We start from the raw sequence: 24944 nt of genomic DNA on the forward strand, positions 1-24944 counted from the left end.
AGCAGGCTCGAGGGGATAGATGGCCTACTCCTGTTCATAATTCTTATGTTCTTATGTTCTTTCCATCTAGGTCATTGGTACCGATATGGACCATGACCTCTGGCTGTTCACCCTCTCTCCTCAGAATGTTCTGCAGCCGCTCATTGACATCCTTGACCCTGGCACCAGGGAGGTATTCTGGAGTCACATCTGCGGCTGCAGAATCGCCTATTGGTTCCCCTAACTATCGAAACCCCTATCACTATTGCTTTCCAGATCTTACTCTTCCACCCCTCCCCCCCCCCACCCCCCCCCACGCAGCTGAGCCATCCGTGGTGCCGTGGACTTGGCTTTGGCTGCAGTCCCCAGAGGCACCATCGCCCCCAGCGGCACTCAGAACAGAGTACCGGTTGGAGAGCGAGATGGACTCAGGGGACTCCTGCACTACCTGCCTAGTCCTCCTCTTCTGTCTGGCAGTCACCCACTCCCTCTCTGCCTGCACACTCTTAAGCTGCGGGGTGACCACCTCTAGAAACATGCTATCCTCGTAGCTCTCAGTCTCGCGGATGCACCACAGTGACTCCAGCCGCCGCTCAAGCTCCAAAACGCGGAGCTCGAGTTGGTGCAGGTGGCAGCACCTCCTGCACACGTGGTCATCCAGGCCGCGCAAAGCGTCCAGGATTTCCCACATGCCACAGGATGTACAATCCACGGGATTGAGCTGCCCTGCCATCCCTCTCGTTAGACTCGGAACTATGATGCAAAAATAAACCTAAGCAAAACACATCCAGCAACTATTTACCGACTAAGTACTGACGTAACAGAAAAAAAACACTCACCCACTACTCCCCAATCAGCTGCTTCTCTTGTGCTGACATCACTTTTAAACTCTGACGATCCTTTTGAATGTTGCCTGTTGAGCCGCTGCTTTTCAGCGCTCCGCCTCACCTCACCTCTGCTCCCGCTGCTGCTCCCACACAGGTCCACTGCGTCTGTCAGGCCTGCACTCGCCGCGCTGCTTTTAAGCACTCCGCCTCGCCTCGCCTCTGCTCCCGCTGCTGCTTTAACCCTTGACTCCCTTATTTTTTTAAAAAGCTGTCTATCTCCACCTTAAATACATTCAGTGACCCAGCCTCCACAGCTCTCTGAGAAGTCCAAAGATTCACGACCCTTTGAGAAGAAATTCCTCCTCATTTCAGTTCTAAATGGGCGACCCCTTATTCTGAAACTATGCCCCCTAGTTCTGGATTCCCCCATGAAGGGAAACATCCTCTCTGCATCTACCCTGTCAAATACCCTCAGAATCATATACGTTTCAATAAGATTATCTTTAAGTCTTCTAAACTCCTGGAGAAACCCCCAGAAATTGTAATGCCATAGCTCTGATCCCTTCTATGGTCCTCAAATAAGTGCATCGAACATCTCTACTTGCTTAAATTATCGTGCACTTTGCACATGTTCTGACAGCATTGTCCCCTTTGGACTTGATCAATCTGTGAAATTGTTTTACATTAACTTGAAAATGCCCATTTTCTTGCAATTAAAGATTTGTAGGAGCCATTGCATCTTCTGCAGTGGTTGAATGCTTTATGCAATTTGTCTTTGTCATCTCTTTAACCTCTTGCTGTCAGTCCATCTTACTGTCTATTTGGTAATTTGCTTTTTGACACTATCCCTGAGCCAAGTGATTTCCTCTTGCCCTTTCAACTACTACCCTATTGCCTTCACATTTGGTACTGTCTCAAGTTGCGGCAACTATTGCGAACTCTCCTCCACATTGCAGCTTCTGACCCAATCTATGATTGCCAGTATCGTTTTCACCAATGATTTTCCCATCTGCGCCATGCACATGTGAAACTGTGCGCTCAAAAATATCACTGAATTATTTGTCGTTATCTTGGACCTCTCCAAGGCTTTTGAAAAGATGTGGCACCATGCACTTCCAAATAAGCTACCAGCATCTGATCTCCCAGCAGAGCGATGTTCGCAGCTATCGCGTTTCCTCTCCAGTTTCTCTGCTATTGCTGGTGCTCATCCGCTGACTTTTCACACACTTCTGAGTGGGTGGACGAGAGAGCAAGATTGATATTGTACTCGACAAGTTTAAGTTCTCCCTATTATATAACACTCTCACCACTTGAAAAATGAGCAGGATCTACAAAATACCCAAGGGTTTGAAGTGATACGTACGTTTTCTAAAGCTGGAGTATAGAATGCATTGGGGTTTGCAGAAGGACTGTATGTAACTACCCATGTTAATGAATCGGTTTTGTTTTCTTCGCAATATAATACCTATCCCTGCTTCAACTTAATTGGAAGCCTCTTGTTTCAGTGCAAGTCACAGGAAATGACTGAGTTTCAGATTTTAGGCCCAAGGGTAGAGCCTTCGTCCATGATGTCATCTTCAAAGGGCTTGTTTGTTTGAATTTCTTTTTGCTTTACACTGGGTCAAGGAACTGGATCATTGCCAGCCTATAATTATTCTCATTGTTTCACCAGAACATTAACGCCAGTGAGTTCAAAGGTCGGGGGAATTCGCATATTCCAGCGTTTGGCCAACAAAACACTTGAATACACAAACTGAAAGGCCACTGCCAAGTTCCTTTTTCTAAATGTGCTTTTACTCTTCAGCTTTTCGGAATCATATATCCTGCACTTCTCGAAGTCTTTTGTCCTCCAATTTTTACACATTTATAAGAAATCTGTCTCATGTTTTTGGGGGAAATTGGAATTGATGGCTGCTGTGGCGAACAAAATGTTCGTGCTCACTCTGGGACATATGGTCTAATCCTGTTCCCGTATCCTCACCTTTATTTTCCAAATTGTGGGTCAGCTCCCAGATTAGATGCATGCCTTTTTTTATTTAAAATTAAGTTGAAGTGGACAGTCAGACAAGTTTTTCACGTCACTTGCTAAGAGCTCATAAACCACAGCAGGAGGCCATTCGGCCCATCGTGCCTGTGCTGGCTCTATGGAAGAGCTATCCAATTAGTCCCACTCCCCCTGCTCTTTCCCCCATAGCCCTGCAATTTCTTTCCTTTATAGAATCTGATTATCAGTTTATTTGTAATTAAAAAAAAATTCAGTAATAGCACAATTGAAACTGACATGTAGATATGACTAACTAAATTTGTGAGCTTAAGATCATTTATCTTTTGGTCAGTAATATGGCATTAGTGCAGACCTTGAGAGTTGAACAAAAAATTATTTCGGGTGCTTTGTTCACTCCGTACATTTTTTAAAATCTTTTTTTCATTTCACAGCAGTCGAGTGTTAATTTTTGGCCCGATAAACAATACTTAAGCAATCATGTCGGAAAGTATGTTTATCGGGACTTGGATTTACAGCGAGCTCCGTGTGAAGCGAGCATTGCTTCTGACCTACTGATTTTTGCGGATGTGATGGAAGTATATTCACACATTATTAAGTGATCCTCATGTTACTTAAACAGAAGATCGGTATCTGGCTGAACAACTAAAAGCCACCCGACTGAGTTGCACATTTACTTCAGTAAATTTAGACGGAGCAAGAAAGATTTAAATGAATGATACCAGAACTGAAAGGTTATACCCATCAGGAAAGATCAAACTGGCTGTGAGGTGCCTTTTTTCTAGATAAGAGCAGGCTGAGAGGTGACTTAGTAGAGGTCTTTTAAGATTACGAAGCGGTTTGATAGGGTCGATGTAGGGAAATGTTTCCACTTGTAGTTGAGACCAAAAGTAGGGGTCATTAATATAAGATAGTCACTCGTAAATTCAGTTGGGAATTCAGGAGAAATGTATTTGTTCCATGTGATAGCAAGTTCCACATACTCACCACTCCCTGGGTAGCTGAAATGAATAGCGTAGATGCCTATAAGGGGCAGTTAGATAAAGACACGAGGGAGAAAGGAATAGAAGGTTATGCTGATAGAGTTAGATGAAGTCGGGTGGAAGAAAGCTCGTATAGAGCATAAACACCGGCATAGATCAGTTGGGCCAAATGGTCTGTATCTATGCTGTACATTAACTCTATGTAAACAATATAAATATAAAGAGAATAATTGAACTGCAAATATATAGCGCAGGAATTCGGCACAAAGAGTGTGCACCTTACCGAGAAAACCAATCTCTTGCCTTGTGTGAAACGTTTCCCTGCCTCCATTAGTATTAAAGACCGACCTGTTCTCACACCATTACCTGGAAAGGTACTGTAAGGTTCTTGCTGGATACTTGAGGTGGTGACACATGCTGCTTATCGGAGTAGGCAGCTTTAATGGGAACGTGCTAGTTTGAATTATTGACTAATGCTCTATTCTATTGCAGCAATTGCGGGAGCTGATAGCTGAACACAAGCCCCACATAGATAAGATGAATAAAACCGGGCCTCAGTTACTGGAGTTAAGTCCTCGGGAAGGCCTGGCCATTCAAGAGAAGTACACAGCAGCCGATGCACTTTACAGCAAGATCAAAGAAGATGTCAAACAAAGAGCCACCTCACTGGATGAGGCCATTTCTCAGTCCACTCAGGTATAAACTATCTAACAATTAATTATGACCCTGTTTCCACATGACAGTTTTCTGTAATCTGTACAGTCTAACCAGGTAGCACTTAAGATGAATCTACAAAAACACAATGGTATAATTAGGAGTTTCTTATAGCACATATCATGAAACCTGCAGCAACGGTTATCTGCTGCTCTTCTGTTAGTGTGTTTTGAGTTGTTAACATTGTCGTCACTTTTTATTTTTTTCTTCCCCATTTCTTTAAAATACAAATTTCTGAAATAATTTTTTTTTTCTTTATCTTTCATCTCAACTGTTCCCTTTTTGCTCCTGTGTGATCATTAAAAATTTTCCCCAAAATTGTATTGTGCCATAAATTGCATCATCCAGGTCATGGAGGTGAGCCTACAGATTTGTGAGTTTATCCCCCTCCCCTTTATTGGTATTAATACTTTTGCTTGTTGTCTATTTTAAAAATAAATTGTTAAAAGTTAGTTATAATTGTACCGAAATTGTTGGTTAACACTGGTAATTAGCTGTAGGTATGGTAGACTCATCTGTCGAAGTAGGCCGAAAGTTTTAATAACTGCTTTCTCATTCCTCCCCCCCCCCCCCCCCCCATTTCTCCAATGGTGGAGCGGGGTTGCCGTGCCAACAGCCGGGCACTTGAGCAGAGTGTTGGGCTGAACGATAGCGGCACAGACCCCATGATTGCGGTGATTGAAGAAAAACGGCAGCTTTTTTAAAAAAACATGGCCGCACCTCCCCTTTAAGTAGCGCCCCACGAGTGGCCTGCAGCCCAGTTCACAACCCCTGAAGCTGTCGCTGGCATCGACCGATGCAGCTTCAGGGGGCGATACCCAGTTTTTGTTCTGGGGCAAAAACTGGGGGGGGTTGCTGCACACAGTGATGATGTCGTCATTGCCAGCAGGGCGGGGCGCTACGGGTTATCGCCACTGTCACGAAACACCCGCAGAATTTAGCGGGAGTTGTTAGCAGCACCGCGCCAGGGCAAAAAGCCGTTTGCGACCTGGGGGCGCTAACGGGAGATGCAAACGACCTGAGTTTCTGGGCCATGGAGTATTATGTACATTCTGGGCACTTCATTTAAGGATGGATGTTGGAATCACGGAATTCAGGAGACTGATGACTGACATGAGAGGTGAAAGCTCTTGAAGAAATGCTAAAACAGTTGGGCCTCTTCGATTGGAATGTATTTGGTGGGGGGGAAATCGAACAAATTTTCACAATTGTGTGAGTGAAATGGCAGTGAATCAGTAACAAGGAGCCATAGACTCAGGATTAACATGAGAAGAATGATGGAGGAAGCTGGAAGAAACATTTCACTTCAATGATTATTCGAACAGTTTTACCGCAAGTGTCTTTGAAGCAGAGACTATAACATCTTTTGAAAGAAATTAACGAAGGGAGAATATGCAGGAAAATGGGAGAGTTCAATAACTCCACTTCAAGAGCTAGCATGTGGGCAGAGTGGTCTCCTCCTGTGCTGTAATCTTTATGATCTGCAGACTTCCTTGTAAACGTGCTTCTTGCGCATCTCCGAATTCTATCACTCCACCATTGGTGGCCCTAAGCTCTGGATTTCCCTCCCTAAACCTCTCCGCCTCCCGTTCCTCCTTTTAAGACGGTCCTTAAAACCTACCTCTTTGACCAAGCCTTTGGTCACCTGTCCTAATATCTCCTTATTAGGACAGGTGATGGCAGGACTGACATATGAGGAGAGACTGGATCGACTGGACCTGTATTCACTGGAGTTTAGAAGGATGAGAGGGGATCTCATAGAAACATATAAGATTCTGACAGGACTGGACAGGTTGGATGCAGGAAGAATGTTCCCGATGTTGGGGAAGTCCAGAACCAGGGGACACAGTCTAAAGATAAGGGGTAGGCCATTCAGGACTGAGATGAGGAGAAACTTCTTCACTCAGAGAGTTGTTAACCTGTGGAATTCTCTACCACAGAGAGTTGTTGATGCCAGTTCGTTGGATATATTCAAGAGGGAGTTAGATATGGCCCTTACGGCTGAAGGGATCAAGGGATATGAAGAGAAAGCAGGAGAGGGGTACTGAGAGGTGATCAGCCATGATCTTATTGAATGGTGGTGCAGACTCGAAGGGCTGAATGGCCGACTCCTGCACCTATTTTCTATGTTTCTATTTGCTCTGTCAAGTTTTGTATGATCATGTTCCTGTTTGGTACCTTGGGTCGTTTCACTAGGTTGACTGCACTATATTAATGCATGCTGCTGTTGCTGTCGATGAGTAACTGAAAACCGAGGTACCTGATTTCCGCCTCTGACACCTGTTGAAGAGCAGTAATCCTGCTCGTCTGTGATTGGCCGTGACTAATCGATCTGCTATTCCGCCCGTTTTACAGTTTCACGACAAGATCAGCCCCATGCTTGAGGCGCTGGAAGGCATTGCTGCCCGATTCAGGCAGCCACCTTCCATCTCGGCCGAGGTGGAGAAAATCCGAGAGCAGATCAGTGAAAACAAAAATGTGACCATGGAACTCGATAAGTTGCAGCCAGCGTTTGAAACCCTTAGGCAGCGCGGCGATGAGCTGATTGGGCGTTCTGAAGGAACCGACAAAGACTTCTGTGCAAAAGGTAATTCTGATGTAACCGTGGTAGAAATGGCCCTTTTTATCCTTTTGATGTTTATCTACCTGTGAGTCATCAAAATGATGCATTGAGCACTGATTGGTGAGGTACAGTGACAAACTGGTGAGGTACTTTCAATTTGTTGCCAAACTTATTTTAAAATGTAAGTCTCAAATCGAAGTGCAAATGAAAATCTTCATATGCTAAAAATCTGCCTTTCCAGTCAAGTGTTTTTCAAATTCATTCTCCGGCTGTGGGTGTCGCTGGCAAGGCCGACATTTATTGTCCATCCCATGAGATTTGATACAACTGAGGGGTTTGCAAAGCCTCTTCAGACAGCCTCTTAACAGCCAACCATGCTGGGGGACTGGAGTCAGATATTGGGCCCGACCGGGTTAGGACTGCAGGCTTTCTTCCTTAAAGGACATTAGTGAACCGGTTTGGTTTTTAAGACGATCCAACAGCTTCACGGTCACGTTTGCTGGACACAGCTTTTTATTTCCAGATTTTCTTTTTAAACCGAATTGAAATTCCCAAATGTGTTCTCTGGATTACTAGTCCAGTCACATAACCATTGCACCACTGTACCTCACCTATAAATGAACACGACAGGACTGATGGACAGTTTCTGATGAGATTATTGCGTCTTTCAGCTGTTCAAGACCAGTTGGACAAAATGGTTTTCTACTGGGCGGACATCAAAGCGCGGGCGGAGGAACGGGAGGCCAAGCTGCTTGACGTGATGGACCTAGCAGAAAAATTCTGGTGTGACCACTCTGCCCTTATTGTCACTATTAAGGACACTCAGGACTTGATCCGAGAGCTGGAGGAACCCGGAATTGATCCATCTGTTGTTAAAGAGCAGCAAGAGCCTCTGGAGGTCAGGAAACCTGTTGTATTGTTGGCCTTTGTTATTGTAGGTTCTTGTACACCCCATTGGGAAGATATCTCTGGTGTCTTATATATATATATATATTATGAATATGTAACCACGTTCTGTAAATGTCTAAACAGAGGAATTCATGCTCCCAATTTTTTATAATATGTAGCTTGGTATTATTGACAGTACAGAAAGGGTCGGAGAGGAATTTTCCCAGATTTGTTTCCCCCAATTGGCCTGGGTTTTTGCGCCTCCCAGGAAATCACATGGCTCTGGTTGGGATAGAGTGTAGAATGTTTCGGTGTAAGGGGTGTTGCAGATGTGTTGGATAGACTAGTTGGGCCGGGTGCTTTTTGCCTTTCTGCCATTGTTCATAGGTTTATATGTAACCTTCAGGGCTGTTGACTGAGGGCCGTGTGGCTATTTATCGGCCGGCGCAGACACGATGGGCCGAAATGGCCTCCTTCTGCACTGTAAATTTCTACGTTTCTTCTAAATGGTGAATGTGGAAGAATGATGCATTTCTGTTCTTGAACTGTCGCTCTCCATGTCCCCAAACATGGGGGTGACAGGTCCAAAGGAGGGAAGGTTATGTGCAGACCCGAATGAGTCGTCAAGGGTCTTCATTGGGAGTGAGGTTGATGACTTTCACCTGCTGTGACACTTAGTCTGTCTGGGTTTACCTCCAACACCAAAGTCTACACAACAATCCGAATGCTTCACATCATAGAACTATGAACTGATGGTGATCTGACTCGCATGAGTTTGAACATTTTAAATTGAATGTTCAGCCGTGTGGGGATACACCGTTCGATAGCTGAGAAGACTCAGTAAAGGAACATTAATGAAGAAGGATGGTGATGGGTAAACATACTAAATGCCGTATGTTTCTCTTCAAAGTCTGGCTTACGTACTTTTGTATTCATAAGAACATAAGAACATAAGAATTAGGAACAGGAGTAGGCCATCTAGCCCCTCGAGCCTGCTCCGCCATTCAATAAGATCATGGCTGATCTGGCCGTGGACTCAGCTCCACTTACCCGCCCGCTCCTTGTAACCCTTAATTCCCTTATTGGTTAAAAATCTATCTATCTGTGACTTGAATACATTCAATGAGCTAGCCTCAACTGCTTCCTTGGGCAGAGAATTCCACAGATTCACACCCCTCTGGGAGAAGAAATTCCTTCTCAACTCGGTTTTAAATTGGCTCCCCCATATTTTGAGGCTGTGCCCCCTAGTTCTAGTCTCCCCGACCAGTGGAAACAACCTCTCTGCCTCTATCCTGTCTATCCCTTTCATTATTTTAAATGTTTCAATAAGATCACCCCTCATCCTTCTGAACTCCAACGAGTAAAGACCCAGTCTACTCAATCTATCATCATAAGGTAACCCCCTCATCTCCGGAATCAGCCAAGTGAATCGTCTCTGTACCCCCTCCAAAGCCAGTATATCCTTCCTTAAGTAAGGTGACCAAAACTGCACGCAGTACTCCAGGTGCGGCCTTTCAAATACCCAATACAGTTGCAGCAGGACCTCCCTGCTTTTGTACTCCATCCCTCTCGCAATGAAGGCCAACATTCCATTCACCTTCCTGATTACCTGCTGCACCTGCAAACTAACTTTTTGAGTTTCATGCACAAGGACCCCCAGGTCCCTCTGCACCTCAGCATGTTGTAATTTCTCCCCATTCAAATAATATTCCCTTTTACTGTTTTTTTTTCCCAAGGTGGATGACCTCACACTTTCCGACATTGTATTCCATCTGCCAAACCTTAGCCCATTCGCTTAACCTATCCAAATCTCTTTGCAGCCTCTCTCTGTCCTCTACACAACCCGCTTTCCCACTAATCTTTGTGTCATCTGCAAATTTTGTTACACTACACTCTGTCCCCTCTTCCAGGTCATCTATGTATATTGTAAACAGTTGTGGTCCCAGCACTGATCCCTGTGGCACAGCACTAACCACCGATTTCCAACCCAAAAAGGACCCATTTATCCCGACTCTCTGCTTTCTGTTCGCCAGCCAATTCTCTATCCATGCTAATACATTTCCTCTGACTCCGCGTACCTCTATCTTCTGCAGTAACCTTTTGTGTGGCACCTTATCGAATGCCTTTTGGAAATCTAAATACACCACATCCATCGGTACACCTCTATCCACCATGCTCGTTATATCCTCAAAGAATTCCAGTAAATTAGTTAAACATGATTTCCCCTTCATGAATCCATGATGCGTCTGCTTGATTGCACTATTCCTATCCAGATGTCCCGCTATTTCTTCCTTAATGATAGTTTCAAGCATTTTCCCCACTACAGATGTTAAACTAACCGGCCTATAATTACCTGCCTTTTGTTTGCCCCCTTTTTTAAACAGGCGTTACATTAGCTGCTTTCCAATCCGCTGGTACCTCCCCAGAGTCCAGAGAATTTTGGTAGATTATAACGAATGTATCTGCTATAACTTCCGCCATCTCTTTTAATACCCTGGGATGCATTTCATCAGGACCAGGGGACTTGTCTACCTTGAGTCCCATTAGCCTGTCCAGCACTACCCCGCTAGTGATAGTGATTGTCTCAAGCTCCTCCCTTCCCACATTCCAATGACCAGCAATTTTTGGCATGGTTTTTGTGTCTTCCACTGTGAAGACCGAAGCAAAATAATTGTTTAAGGTCTCAGCCATTTCCACATTTCCCATTATTAAATCCCCCTTCTCATCTTCTAAGGGACCAACATTTACTTTAGTCACTCTTTTCCGTTTTATATATCTGTAAAAGCTTTTACTATCTGTTTTTATGTTTTGCGCAAGTTTACCTTCGTAATCTATCGTTCCTTTCTTTATTGCTTTTTTAGTCATTCTTTGCTGTTGTTTAAAATTTTCCCAATCTTCTAGTTTCCCACTAACCTTGGCCACCTTATACGTAATGGTTTTTAATTTGATACTCTCCTTTATTTCCTTGGTTATCCACGGCTGGTTATCCCTTCTCTTACCACCCTTCTTTTTCATTGGAATATATTTTTGTTGCGCACTATGAAAGAGCTCCTTAAAAGTCCTCCACTGTTCCTCAATTGTGCCACCGTTTAGTCGGTATTTCCAGTCTACTTTAGCCAACTCTGCCCTCATCCCACTGTAGTCCACTTTGTTTAAGCATAGTACACTCGTTTCTGACACAACTTCCTCACCCTCAATCTGTATTACAAATTCAACCATACTGTGATCACTCATTCCGAGAGGATCTTTTACGAGGAGATCGTTTATTATTCCTGTCTCATTAAACAGGACCAGATCTAAGATAGCTTGCTCCCTTGTAGGTTCTGTAACATACTGTTCTAAGAAGCAATCCCGATTGCATTCTATGAATTCCTCCTCCAGGCTACCCCATGCGATTTGAGTTGACCAATCGATATGTAAGTTAAAATCCCCCATGACTACTGCCGTTCATTTTTCACATGCCTCCATCATTCCCTTGATTATTGCCCGCCCCACCATGAAGTTATTATTTGGGGGCCTATAAACTACGCCCACCAGTGACTTTTTCCCCTTACTATCTCTAATCTCCACCCACAATGATTCAACATTTTGTTCATTAGAGCCAATATCGTCTCTCACAACTGCCCTGATATCATCCTTTATTAACAGAGCTACCCCACCTCCTTTCCCTTCTTGTCTTATCTTTCCGAATCGTCAGATACCCCTGTATGTTTAATTCCCAGTCTTGGCCACCCTGCAACCATGTTTCTGTAATGGCCACCAAATCATACCCATTTTAATGATTTGTGCCATCAACTAATTTACTTTATTTCGAATGCTGTGTGCGTTTAGGTAGAGTGTTTTAATCCTAGTTTTTAAACCATGATTTTTAGTTTTGACCCCTTCTGCAGCCCCTTTATATTCAGTGGCCCTTTTTGTTTTTTGCCTTGGGTTTCTCTGCCCTCCACTTTTACTCATCTCCTTTCAGTCTTTTGCTTTTGTTTCCCTCTGTCTCCCTGCATTGGTTCCCATCCCCCTGCCATATTAGTTTATCTCCTCCCCAACAGCACTAGCAAACACTCCCCCTAGGACATTGGTTTCTGTCCTGCCAATCTTTTTTGTTTTTAATTCAGTCTTCAACATTTGCAGTTTCTTTTATTAATGACAAAGAGTTTTTCTATCCTAAGTTTAATTTTGAGATGAGTACTTTTAATTCAAGAAGTTGTGATGTTTATTTTCTGTATTCTGGATACCAATTCAGTAACAACTTAACAAGCAGTCTTTGAGTTTTTCATTTGTATCCATGATTGTGTCATCCAGACTCTGGGTAAAAGTTGTCTCACGGCACTGAGGTAACCTAAGGAGTTGATGCTGTCATTTATCCCGTTAAGAATAGGTTTAATCAGTTGTGTTTATGATGATAGAGGAGGTTCTGTTAATGCCCAACTTGACCATTAGTAGCTGTTTGGGTGGAGGAAGAGGGAAGTTTGTACAGGTCAGTAATGTCAAAACAGCATTGCTGATGTGAAGAGTGAACTGGGAGTTGGGTTGGCTGCAGCCAGCACATAATGGGTACTGGAGGTTCCCATTTATCTTTGTCCAGCCACCATTTTTCCCCAGAGGCAGGTAATGCGACCATCTCCTGATGTGTTGTTCTGGAATCACGTATGCTGTCTCATTCATATTACAGAGACAGCACTGTAAGGAGGTATAAATTACAGGGAACGGTCCAAACTTCGTAACAAATTCTTGAATTTCTTTTGTTTGAATTGTGTCTGAATCTGAATCCAAATGCAGGGTGCTTGTCCCTGGTTAACAAAAGCACAGTTCATGGGAACATTTTCCTGGATAACTATTTCATCCTCACACAGTTTCCAGTGTGTTTAATAGACACAATTCGAAGAAATGTGGGCATCCCTGTCCTGAGACTATTCCCCTTGAGAAGGGTTTGTTGTTATCAGATCGGCCTTGATCTGATCGAATGGCAGAGCAGGCTCAAGGGACTGACTGGCCTACTCCTGCTCCTTATGTTATTCGAGCAGCTTCTTCTGGGCAATGGTCTGTATCCCAGGTACAGTAGTCTAGAAATTCCACCACTGGAGGAGGGAGGGGAAACTTAGTGAGGAGAGGAAACTGAGGGGGGAGGGAAACTTGGTGAGGAGGGGGGAGGGGAAGCCATGTGAGGAGGGGGGAGCGGAAGCCATGTGAGGAGGGGGGAGGGGGAAGCCATGTGAGGAGGGGGGAGGGGAAGCCATGTGAGGAGGGGGGGAAGGGAAGCCATGTGAGGAGGGGGAGGGGAAGCCATGTGAGGAGGGGGGAAGCCATGTGAGGAGGGGGGAGGGGAAGCCATGTGAGGAGGGGGAGTGGAAGCCACGTGAGGAGGGGGAGGGGAAGCCATGTGAGGAGGGGGGAAGGGAAGCCATGTGAGGAGGGGGGAAGGGAAGCCATGTGAGGAGGGCGAGGGGAAGCCATGTGAGGAGGGGGAGGGGAAGCCATGTGAGGAGGGGGGAAGGGAAGCCATGTGAGGAGGGGGAGGGGAAGCCATGTGAGGAGGGGGAGGGGAAGCCATGTGAGGAGGGGGGAAGGGAAGCCATGTGAGGAGGGGGAGGGGAAGCCATGTGAGGAGGGGGAGGGGAAGCCATGTGAGGAGGGGGAGGGGAAGCCATGTGAGGAGGGGGGAGGGGAAGCCATGTGAGGAGGGGGAGGGGAAGCCATGTGAGGAGGGGGGAAGCCATGTGAGGAGGGGGGAGGGGAAGCCATGTGAGGAGGGGGAGGGGAAGCCATGTGAGGAGGGGGGAGGGGAAGCCATATGAGGAGGGGGGAGGGGGAAGCCATGTGAGGAGGGGGGAGGGGGAAGCCATGTGAGGAGGGGGGGAGGGGAAGCCATGTGAGGAGGGGGGGAGGGGAAGCCATGTGAGGAGGGGGGGGAGGGGAAACCATGTGAGGAGGGGGGAGGGGAAACTTGGTGGAGCTGTGTCTTGGGAGGGTCAGAGTTTGGGCTGTGGCCCGCATCTACCTGGTTTCAACTCCATTAGACCACAGTCCACAAGTTCTCTGCTGAACATGAGGGGAAATCCCTGCCATCTTTGCCACGATCGTTTATTGTGCAAATGACGGGATGTTGTGTGCACCAGCAGCTTATGACAGACCCACTGCCCTTTCAGTGTAACCACAGGGGAAATTTCTCACCTCTGCTCCTGGCATGTGTTGGGAGCGTATATCCATGTGTGCTGCCAGCATGGCTCTGCAGCGCTGAAGCAGGCAATTCCTCCTTGCCTATCATAGGTCCTGATTCAGGGCCTTCATTTGGAGTTGTCTGTTCTGAAGTTGTTGGCCAGTTGTTGCTAGTTTTCCAGGTTAGCGTGTCAGGAGCATCTATTGGGCTGTATCAGTGCGAGGTGTTTCCTAGTTTTAGATGTAAAGAGCTGCATTGCAATAAAATACTGAAACGCGATTACTTGAAGACTCTCAACGCTATCCTCTTGCATCATGCTGCGTCTTCAGTTTGCAAAGCAATACAAGTACATTTTTGCAACGTCATTTATCATCATTGTTGAATTGTGTGAACAGTTGTTTACTTGTACAGGTGTAGGACCAAAGGTTTGGAACACTGAAGGGAAGCTTCAATGAATAAATCCATTAGTTTGCGCATCTTGTTATGTTTCCTTAATTAAAAGAATGAACTGGAAATGCACAGCAGAGATGAATTCTTACTGTTTGGTCTGTGCTGTGCCAATAGATCTGAGCTGGGGTGATGGGCGAGGCGCATTGGTTGGGCTCAATGTTCCAAGTTAGGGAGGGGGAAACTGGCCAGGTTTCCTGCTCCTATATCACCGCCCAACCAGCCCTGCTAACAGTGCCTCTCTGTGGATGGCAGAGAGGACAGAGTCAAGTTGAGCTATGATGCACCCTGCGGTCAATTAATCCATTGGCGTGCATTGCCCAAGCTGAGGCGTGAATACTGGCGATTGAGCAAGGGGGTGACTGGTACCTGTGGAACCATACATCCAGCCTTCATGAGGGGATTGGAGAAAATGTTTAGCTGAAGAGTGCAAGAGAAAAGTATTTGAGAAATGTAAAGTATCTTGGGAAGAGTAATTTTAATCATTGGATGGACCACTGCGCGCTCGGTGAGATTTTTCTCGTGTTGTAAAATCTTGCCCTGTTTAATCATTGTATGCATCTGTAATTTTTGTTTGACTTTTTTCTTTCTAGGCGATCAAAGAAGAAATAGACGGGCTTCAGGAGGAGCTGGAGATTGTTCAGAACCTTGGAGCCGAGTTGACCTCAGCCTGTGGCGAGCCTGATAAGCCCGTAGTGAAGAAGAACATAGACGAGGTGTGCAGGCGTCTGTGACTCGGATAGTTATACGCACAGGCGAAAGAGGCATTGCCCATGGAAACCCTCCTTTCAAAAATGTATCTGTTAGGATGCTTGGCCTCATGATGAATGTTGAACCGTACGCACTTTATAGTGCTATGTGATGGGTGAAGGCTAGTTTTCATTAATGTTTCCTGTAATTTTCTTTTTTTGTGCATGGTCCCTTTGTGCGGCCACACATGCACAGTATCTATCCCAGTGGCAAGAATTGGTGAATGGCCTGTGCGGGACCTCCCAATCGACGTGTGGCCACGTGACCCCGCACCTTCGGGGGAACGCTGGTTGTCAACATCGTTATTTGAATGTTGAGATTGGTTTCCAGGGACAGGCCCTAGTTCATTCATGTGCAGAAACAAACATTTTAAACAGGCACTTTTTGGGTTTGTGATGATGACTGAGGGCAGCACTCGAGGAGGGATCCACAACTTACGATTGGCTGCCTCTTCTTTCTGGTTGGCACCATGCTGTTGGTCATGATGGGCCTATGAGAGGGGGCATTAGGATGGCACCCTGCGTTTTGCATCTGGCAGCTCTCGGAGGCTGTGTCAGAATAGGTTCTGGAAACAGTTCCAGGTGCTGGCTTCCTCCTTGTTTTGCCAGGTGGTGATGGGAGTGCTGTGCACTTGTTGCTAATGGCACGTTTGTTTTTGTTTGCGTTTTATTGCGTCTTTCGTGACCTCAGGATGTCCCTCATAGTGCTTTACAGCCAATGAAGTACTTTTGAAGGGCAGTCACTATTGTAATGTGGGAAATGCAACAGCCAATTTGCGCACAGCAAGGTCCCACAAACAACAATGTGATAATGACCAGATAATGTTTTTTTAGCAATGTTGGTCAAGGGATAAATATGGGCCAGGGACACCGGGGAGAACTCCCCTGCTCTTCAAAGTAGTGCCATGGGACCTTTTATGCCCGCCTGAGAGGACCTTGGTTTAACGTCTCATCCAAAAGACGGCACCTCCGACAGTACTGCACATGGGGTGTGTCAGCCTAGATTCAGGGCTCAAGTCTTCTGACTCTGAGGCAAGAGTGCGACCAACTGAGCCATGGCTGACGCAAAGCTGATTTACTCCGCTGATCACTGAGTGAATAACTACACCACTGTGCCATATATAGACCAGTAAATTCCCGGGCTCAATCTTTAGTCTGGCCTGAGTTAGATCACCTCAGCAGTTGAGGTCAGTGCAGTAGGCCTCAGTCGTTCTGAACTAGGGAGAGGCATTACAGCCAGGGTTCCCACTCCCGATTAGTATCCATTGACCACTGCTGCAAGGCTCTTGCATCCACTTCAGGCAAGGACATGCTCAGCCTCCACTGTGATGTCCCTCGGGTCAGGCTCCCATGTGAAGAATGGACACTTGGGTGAGATCCAGGAGGGTGTGTGGCATTCTGTATCCAGCACAAGTCCGCATTGTCAGGAGATAAGGGGATAACATTGGAATGGGCTAGCAAATGGGGGAAAATGCATCCATTAGTTTTTCAGTAGCAATGCAGATGATGATTAATTGTATGCATTTTACAATCTGAATCGTTGGAGAATTATTGTCGGCAAGTTTATTGAATGTGTTGTTTTGGTTTTTACGGGAGCATTCTAGTTTGTTGGTCTGTCATAAATATGTTTGTTTCCAATATTCTATTTGTAGCTGAATTGTATCTGGGACAATCTGAACAAGGCCTGGAAAGATCGCATTGACAGGCTGGATGATGCGATGCAGGAGGCAGTTCAGTTCCAGGATGCACTGCAGGTATCCTGTTCTGATTTTTAAAATTCTTTTATACAGCTTGAAGTCTGTTGCTAGATCACTTGAATTAAGAATAGTTTTCCATTTAATTATAAAGTAAACTGCATATTAAAGGTAATCGGACTTCTTGACGCTGATTGGGAAATTACACACTGTTAATTTTGCTTTCATTTAAATTAATGGACGGCAAATTTAGGGGCTACAGGTCCACAATTTTCCAACCAGCCCTTCCACAAAATGCCTCTGGAATGCCTGATCTGCAAACAATATTAGAAGTTGTGGGGTAAAGCTGAAGGTCGGGTATTGAAATGCAGCGTGCGACCAATAGGTATTTCTCGACTCCCGCATCCCGCGACTTTAACTAAAACAGGGAACAGGAAAAGCTGTGAAATAGTAATTGATGAGGGGAGGATAAGTGGAATAGAAATTATTGGACCAGAGTGTTTGGGTCATTGTATCGAGGGATAAAGAAACTTTCGATAATCCTGGTCCCAGTAATCAAGTGATGTGTTAGGAAATCAGGCTTTGGGATTTCAATAGAATTTAAAATATTTTCACATAGATGAGACATTGTAAGATTCGCGCTATTTTTCCTGTCGATACCTGGACCGGCATTCAGCATGCTTTTAATGAGGTGTGTTCCGGTGAGCGTACCATAACATAGTCTTATAACATGATGTGGAAAGGACAAGAGCCGCCATCTGGCAACTCTCTGAACACAAAGCAGCGGTGTGGTATCGGTCTCCCGTTAAATGCCCCGCCCAATGTTCCGTACCTTCAATAGAACTGACGGTCGGGCGTGTGGTGTAATGGGCAGCACAAGCGAGTCCGCCTGTTTTGTGTCGCCGCCCACTTCTAGTTTCAACAACAACAAATTTTGTTTATTATAGCGCCTTTAATGTAGTGAAATGTCCCAAGGCGCTTCACAGGAGTATTATGAGATTAAAAAAATTGACACCGAACCGCGTAAGGAGAAATTAAGTCAGGTGAAAAAAAGCTTGGACAAAGAGGTGGGCTTTAAGGCGTGTCTTGGAGGAAAGAGAGGTAGAGAGGTTTAGGCAGGGAGTTCCAGAGCTTAGAGCCTAGGCAACAGAAGTCACGGCCACCAATGGTTGAGCGATTATAATCAGGGATGCTCAAGGGGATGGAATTAGAGGAGCACAGACATCTCCGGTGGTGGGGGGGGGGGGATTTGTGGGAGGCTGGAGGAGATTACAGAGAGAGAGAGGGGTGAGGCCATGGAGGGATTTGAAAACAAGTATGAGAATTTTGAAATCGAGATGTTGCTTAACCGAGAGCCAATGTAAGTTAGCGAGCACAGGGGTGATAGGTGAGCGGGACTTGGTGCGAGTTAGGACACAGGCAGCCAAGTTTTGGATCACCGCTAGTTTACGTAGGGTAGAACGTGGGAGGCCTGCCAGGAGTGCGTTGGAATAGTCAAGTCTCGAGGTAACAAAGGCATGGATGAGGGCTTCAGCAGCAGATGAGCTAAGGCGCGGGTCAAAGACTGAACATTTGCAAAACAATTTAATTTCAATGTCTGTCTCTGTAACCTGAGCAGGCAATCCCACTTTAAACTACTCCACCACACAGTCATTAACTTAAAGCAACCATGCCAAACACCAAAGCTGGAAGTCCCAACTGTATTTGTGTGTGGTTTTCAGGAGTCCCAGGATGCCGTATTGGATGTGCTGTGCTACAAAATATATCAATAGTTTTGTGTGTCCTTTTTTTAAAAATTCAGGCTATGTTTGACTGGATGGATATTGCAGAGAGTAAATTAAATACAATGCCCCCGGTTGGTACAGATCTGGAGACGGTGAAACAACAAATTGCTGAACTCAAGGTACATAATTTTGCTTTTTTTTCCCCAAAGTTTTTTTGCGGATGAGCAGAATTGAAGAACGTTATTTATCCGTTATGGTTTTGCAAAGCCACTAATGAAATCTGTACCAATTTGAAAGGAGTGTTGTCCGACATTGATCCTGTTACGTTTGTGTATTTCTGACCTTCGACAGCACTTTAAGACTGAGGCATATCAGCAGCAGATAGAAATGGAGCGACTGAATCATCATGGAGAAATGTTGCTGAAGAAGGTCAGCGAAGATGATGACAAGCATGTCATACAGGAGCCTCTTCACGAATTGAAACATTTCTGGGAAAATCTGGACGGGAAAATTGTCAACAGACAGGTAATAAGTCTGTGAGGCCTAAGGGCCTGTAAATGCTAACCCAGCCTCAAGCCATTGCCTAAAATTTGATCTCTTGCCAAACTCCACCTTATTAAAATTGTGCATCCAGAATGGTCACCAGTTCTTCGTCTGGTGTGTGAGTGATTTAGCAAATGGAGGATGGAATTATTCCGTGAAATGTGGTCTTAAATTCCACGCAGTCACAAGACTTGAACATGCTAGTTTTGATTTTATAGAAGGATTGCATTGTTTAAGTGGCATTTATTCCAGTGTTGAGTAAAATTCCTAATCCACTTGTAATTGCAGCATAAACTGGAAGGTGCTCTGCTGGCTCTGGGGCAGTTCCAGCATGCCCTGGATGAGCTGATGACGTGGTTGACCCACACTGAGGAGCTGCTAAATGAACAAAAAGCTGTTGGCGGAGATCCTAAAGCTATTGAAATCGCAATTGCCAAACATCACGTACGTAATGCCACATTCTGTACTGCTCGCTTTTCAATTCTACTGTTGAAGCCTTTCAGTTCTGGGGGAGTCGTGCAATTCACATGCGATTTATATAATCAGCTAATCTGACAACACAGAAGGAGGCCATTCGGCCCATCGTGTCTGTGCCGGCTCTTAGTCCCACTACCCCCTGCTCTCTTTCCCCCATAGGCCTTGCAATTTGCTCCCCTTCAATGTGCCTTTTAAAAGCAAACATCTGATCGCTGACCGGTTCAATAAGCAATCTGTCCCAGATCTTGAATCAACAGCTTGGATTTTATTGATTAAAATCGTATTGGTTCCCTACTTTTCAAATGAATTGTGTGACAGGATCACCTTAAGGGCTGGCCAGGCAACGGGTGAAAGGGGCATTGCTGAGCTCCAACCTCTGGCACACAACAATACAGACCACTGGGCAAGCACAGCAGGTCACTCAGTACCTGAAAGAGGAGGTTCCTGTGTAATGTTTGAGACGCTGCATCAACACCACAGGAACTGAAAGTTCTGACTAAGAATTCCATGCAAAACGTTGACCCATCTCTTCACGTTTGGATGCTGACTGACCTACAAGTGCAGTTTTTCTTTTTTATCTCTTATTGATGATGCAAATTATGCATTTTAACAAGGCACCAGTTATCAGCTTGGAATAGTTTGTCTTCATAATTCATATTGTGGAGTTAATTTAAGAATACGCGTGTGACTAATGCCTCACTCTTCTGGTAGGAAGGGAGAATGTTCCTACACCAGGGCAAATGACCAATCCACTAATATCTGCCGTCGGCATACTTTTTTAAAATGGAGATATTCTACAACAAATTCTCCACTTAGTGTGCAGAGTTTCAGTAAGCAGATTGAGTATTGCTTGCAAGACACAGTAACAAGGATTTGGTCTACCTGGACCCCTCTCTCTGGCCTCTTACCCTCTCTAGACCTCTTCATTGCAAACTGCCGACGGGACATCGGCTGTCTCAATTTCTCTGCTCCCCTCACTCACTCCAACCTACCTCCCTCTGAACTTGCAGCATTCCACTCTCTCAGATCCAACCCCAACATTGTCATTAAAGCTGCTGACAAGGGTGGCACTGTTGTTGTTTGGCGAACCAATCTCTACCTTGCAGAGGCTGATCGGCAACTCTCTGACACCTCCTCCTACCTCCCCCGGACCATGACCCCACTACTGAACATCAAGCCATCATTTCCCAGAGCGTCACTGATCTCATCTCCTCTGGAGATCTTCCCTCCACAGCCAACAACCTCATAGATCTCCAATCCTGCACAGCCTACTTCACTTCACCTCCTTCCCAAGAGCCACAAACAGGACTGCCCCCGGTCGACCCATCATTTCAGCCTGTTCTTGCCCCACAGAACTTTTTCTTCCTATCTATTTTTTCACCCCTTGTCCACTCTCTTCCCACCTACATCCATGACTCCTCCGATGCCCTCCGTCACTTTAACAGTTTCCTGGCAGCAACCGTCTCCTTTTCACCATGGACATCCAATTCCTCTACACTTCCATCTCCCACCAGGAAGGCCTGAGGGCGCTCCGCTTCTTCCTCGAGCAGAGGCCCAACCAGTCCCCATCCACCATCACCCTCCTCCGCCTGGCCGAACTTGTTCTCACATTGAACAACTTCTCCTTTAACTCCACTCACTTTCTCCAAATTAAAGGTGTTGCTATGGGAACCAACATGGGTCCTAGTTGTGCCTGCCTTTTTGTGGGATATGTGGAACATTCTTTGTTCCAGTCTACTCGGGTCCCCTCCCTCACCTCTTTTTCCGGTACATTGATGACTGTATCGGTGCCGTTTCCTGCTCTCGCCCTGAACTTGTAAATTTCATTCACTTTGCATCCAACTTCCAGCCTTCCCTTACCTTCACAGGGTCCATCTCCCACTCTTTCCTTCCCTTCCCTTCCTCGACTTCCCTGTCACCATTTCTGGTGAAAGGCTTTCAACCAGTATCCACTATAAGCCCATTGACTCCCACAGCTATCTGGACTACACTTCCTCCCACCCTGCATCCTGTAAGGACTCCATTCCATTCTCTCAGTTTCTCCGTCTGAGTCGCACCTGCTCTGACGACGTCACCTTCCACACTAGTACCTCTGACATGTCTTCCTTTTTCCTCAACCGAGGATTCCACTCCACCGTGGTTAACATGGCCCTCGACCGTGTCCATTCTATTTCCCACACCTCTGCTCTCACCCCTTCCCCTCCCTCTCAGAACCATGACAGGGTTCCTCTTGTCCTCACCTTTTACCCCACCACCCTCCACGTTCAACTGATCATCCTCTGCCATTTCCGCCACCTCCAGCGTGATCCCACCACCAATCACATCTTCCCCTCCCCTCCCCTCTCAGCGTTCCGAAGGGACCGCTCCCTCCGTGACACCCTGGCCCATTCCGCAGTCACCCCTAGCACCCCCTTCCCTTCCCACGGCATCTTTCCGTGCAAGCAGAGGAGATGTAACACCTGCCCTTTTACCTCCTCCCTTCCCACTATCCAGGGCCCCAAATACTCCTTCCAGGTGAAACAGCAATTTACTTGTACTTCTTTCAATTTAGTATACTGTACTCGCTGCTCACAATGTGGTGGTCTCTACATTGGGGAGACCAAACGCAGAACATCTCCGTTCAATCCGTAAGTGTGATCCCGAGCTTCCAGTCACCTGTCACTTTAATTCTCCGCTCTGCTCCACTCCCACTCCGACATCTCCATCCTCGGTCTCCTATACTGTTCCAATGAAGCTCAACGCAAGCTCGAGGAACAGCACCTCATCCTTCATTTCGGTACTTTACAGCCTTCTGGACTCGACATCGAGTTCGACAATTTTAAAGCATAACCTCTGGCCATCTTTGGCTCCCTCTCCCCACCCCCCCGCCCCCCCCCCCCCCCCATCCCCTGCCTCCGCAATTCACACCCTATTAGGATTACCCTTTATCTAACTTCTGTCATTACCATTTCAATTTGGCCCATTATTTTGCTTTCGTATGAGCATTGCATTTACATGAAATGATATTTTACACTCCCAGCAGCAGTGTTGACGCAGATTACTTTTTGTCACCCCAACACTGCACTTGGAGTGTAAATGCAGCCTGAAGCTGGAGTCTGGTCCAGAGGACTTTGGAGTCAGTTCTGAGACTTGATTTATATCGCACAAGTTTATCATGTGTGCAAAGCTAAAGATGCTTTTCACCAGCACTTGGACTGTGAATATCACCCTAGTGAATCCTAAAGAAAGAAAGACATGCATTTCTATCGCGCCTTTCACGATCAACGGACGTGTCAAAGCACTTTACTACCAATTAAGTACTTTTGGAGTGCAGTCACTGTTGTAATTCTCCACTTAATTAATCCTAGTTAATTAATTTTCACCATCCTCCTGTCCTTTGCCACATTTGCTTTCCCTTGGATACTGCAGGACCCTGTCAAATTAACAGTTTGAATGTGTGTTTGACTTTCACTGGTGACAGGCTGTTTGGTCACCGAGAGCTCAACACCTGGGAGTCTGGTTGTCCACACATGATTCCGACAGGAGTTACTGGATAGTGATCAGGGGAATCGTGCCTGCTTTTGCCTCTTAACTGAGGCCAATTGTATCACCTCTACTGCTGCCCTGCTTTGGGGCAGTTAATTCAGCACACAATCTGACGCATTCCTTGGCTTGTGCGGTTCACCTCCTCGTTGGCTGACCAGGATTAGCCAAGATCTTCTAAAAGAGTACTTTTTGTGTTTTAGGTTCTGCAAAATGATGTTCTCGCTCACAAGTCCACGGTGGAGACTGTGAGCAAAGCGGGAAATGATCTGCTGGAGTCGAGCGATGTGGAGGAAGCCAATAGCCTACAGAGCAAGCTAGAAAGTCTGAACCAGCGCTGGAGGAATGTGCTGGAGCAAACCGGCCAACGGCAGCAGCAGCTGCACCTCTCCCTCATCCAGGTAAGACAGGACCGACAGTCGTAGGCTGGCTTGCACCCAGATTGAGCGATGCTGCTAAATGCAATGTCGACAGGCTTAACTGGGCTTTTCTAATCTAGCCTCACAGACAGACATGATGGACAGCAACAGGATAGTATCCTGAGGGAGCTTGGGGGGCCAGTGATGCAATAGAAAGAAAGATTTGGATTTATATAGTGCCGTTCACGACCACCGGACATCTCAAAGCGCTTTACAGCCAATGAAGTACTTTTGGAGTGGAATCACTGTTGGACTGTGGGAAACTTTACACGGATCAAAATTAATTAGTAGGCCTTAGTTTTACGCTGGTAAACCAGTGGCAAATAGGAGCGAGAGCTTCCTTTCCAGAGTTACACCCACGCTGAAGTCAATCTGGGGAAATGGTGGCTGAAAGAAATTTAAAGAAGTAAAAGTACCTGAATAAGGAGAAAGGTTACATTTCTCAGATTAGATTTTTTCCTACCTGGTAATATTCCATTTTTTTTTTTTTTGGTTCCCCACAGAAATAATAAAAGCTGTCCCTTGCAGCGAGGGGATGAACAGCAATGTAGCTACTTTTCACCAGCCTCCTTAAGGGTTACCCAATGTCCCTTAAGAGCGCTTGTCTGAGAGAGCAAGCTGGTGGTCTTTGTGACCTGTTGCTGTTCCTCTACAGGTGCCCTTCACTCATAAAGGGATCTATGACAGCAACATGAGTCAAGTTTTCTTCCCCCTCGGTCAAGAGAACCTCCCCACAAGGGCCTGGCTTCCGTTAGTGAATTGCGATGTGATAATCTGTCGCACCTTTCTGTGACACTGCGTCAGTGCACTTGCGTGTCGCTCGGAAGTCGCATCAAATTTTAATGCAAGTTGCTTTTACTGAGCCTCAGCTGCCTCTGATGTGGTTGATCTGGTGAGAAGTCCATCATTAAATTGGTTGGGGAGAGTTGCGGGAGAAGGTGTTGCCCTGTTGTTGCCCTTGTTCTGGTCGGCAGAGGATGATAATGTCAACTCTTTGTGTGACGTAGGCTCAAGGTTTCCAGAGTGAGGTTGAAGATATGCAGCGGTGGCTGGTAGAAACTGAGCGTCAGCTGTCGGCATCCAAACCTGTTGGAGGTCTGCCAGAAACTGCCCGGGAGCAGCTCAATATCCATCTGGTATGTATCGTTCAGTGACCGAGGCTTCACAGATGGTTCACTTACAGAACTGGGAGAAGTTTCTGTGTCTAAGTAATGGCAGGGAACAAAGTAGGTTTGCTTAATGTTGACAGAAGACCCTTG

The 24944-nt window shown here is 46.0% G+C and overlaps 1 protein-coding gene across 5 annotated transcripts in view; it reads left to right on the forward strand.

Moving 5' to 3' along the window:
• Nucleotides 1-24944, forward strand: part of dst (dystonin) — a 647938-nt gene that overhangs the window by 559755 nt on the left and 63239 nt on the right. For all 5 annotated transcript variants that reach the window (XM_070884881.1, XM_070884882.1, XM_070884878.1 and 2 more), the window contains 10 exons: nt 4284-4487; nt 6861-7092; nt 7740-7966; nt 15151-15273; nt 16959-17060; nt 18802-18903; nt 19076-19249; nt 19556-19711; nt 23470-23667; nt 24693-24821. In XM_070884881.1, coding sequence (XP_070740982.1) covers nt 4284-4487; nt 6861-7092; nt 7740-7966; nt 15151-15273; nt 16959-17060; nt 18802-18903; nt 19076-19249; nt 19556-19711; nt 23470-23667; nt 24693-24821 — 1647 coding nt within the window. The remainder of the gene's footprint in view (nt 1-4283; nt 4488-6860; nt 7093-7739; nt 7967-15150; nt 15274-16958; nt 17061-18801; nt 18904-19075; nt 19250-19555; nt 19712-23469; nt 23668-24692; nt 24822-24944) is intronic.

The sequence above is a fragment of the Pristiophorus japonicus genome, chromosome 7 (assembly GCF_044704955.1).
Source record: "Pristiophorus japonicus isolate sPriJap1 chromosome 7, sPriJap1.hap1, whole genome shotgun sequence".
Classification (NCBI taxonomy): domain Eukaryota; kingdom Metazoa; phylum Chordata; class Chondrichthyes; family Pristiophoridae; genus Pristiophorus; species Pristiophorus japonicus.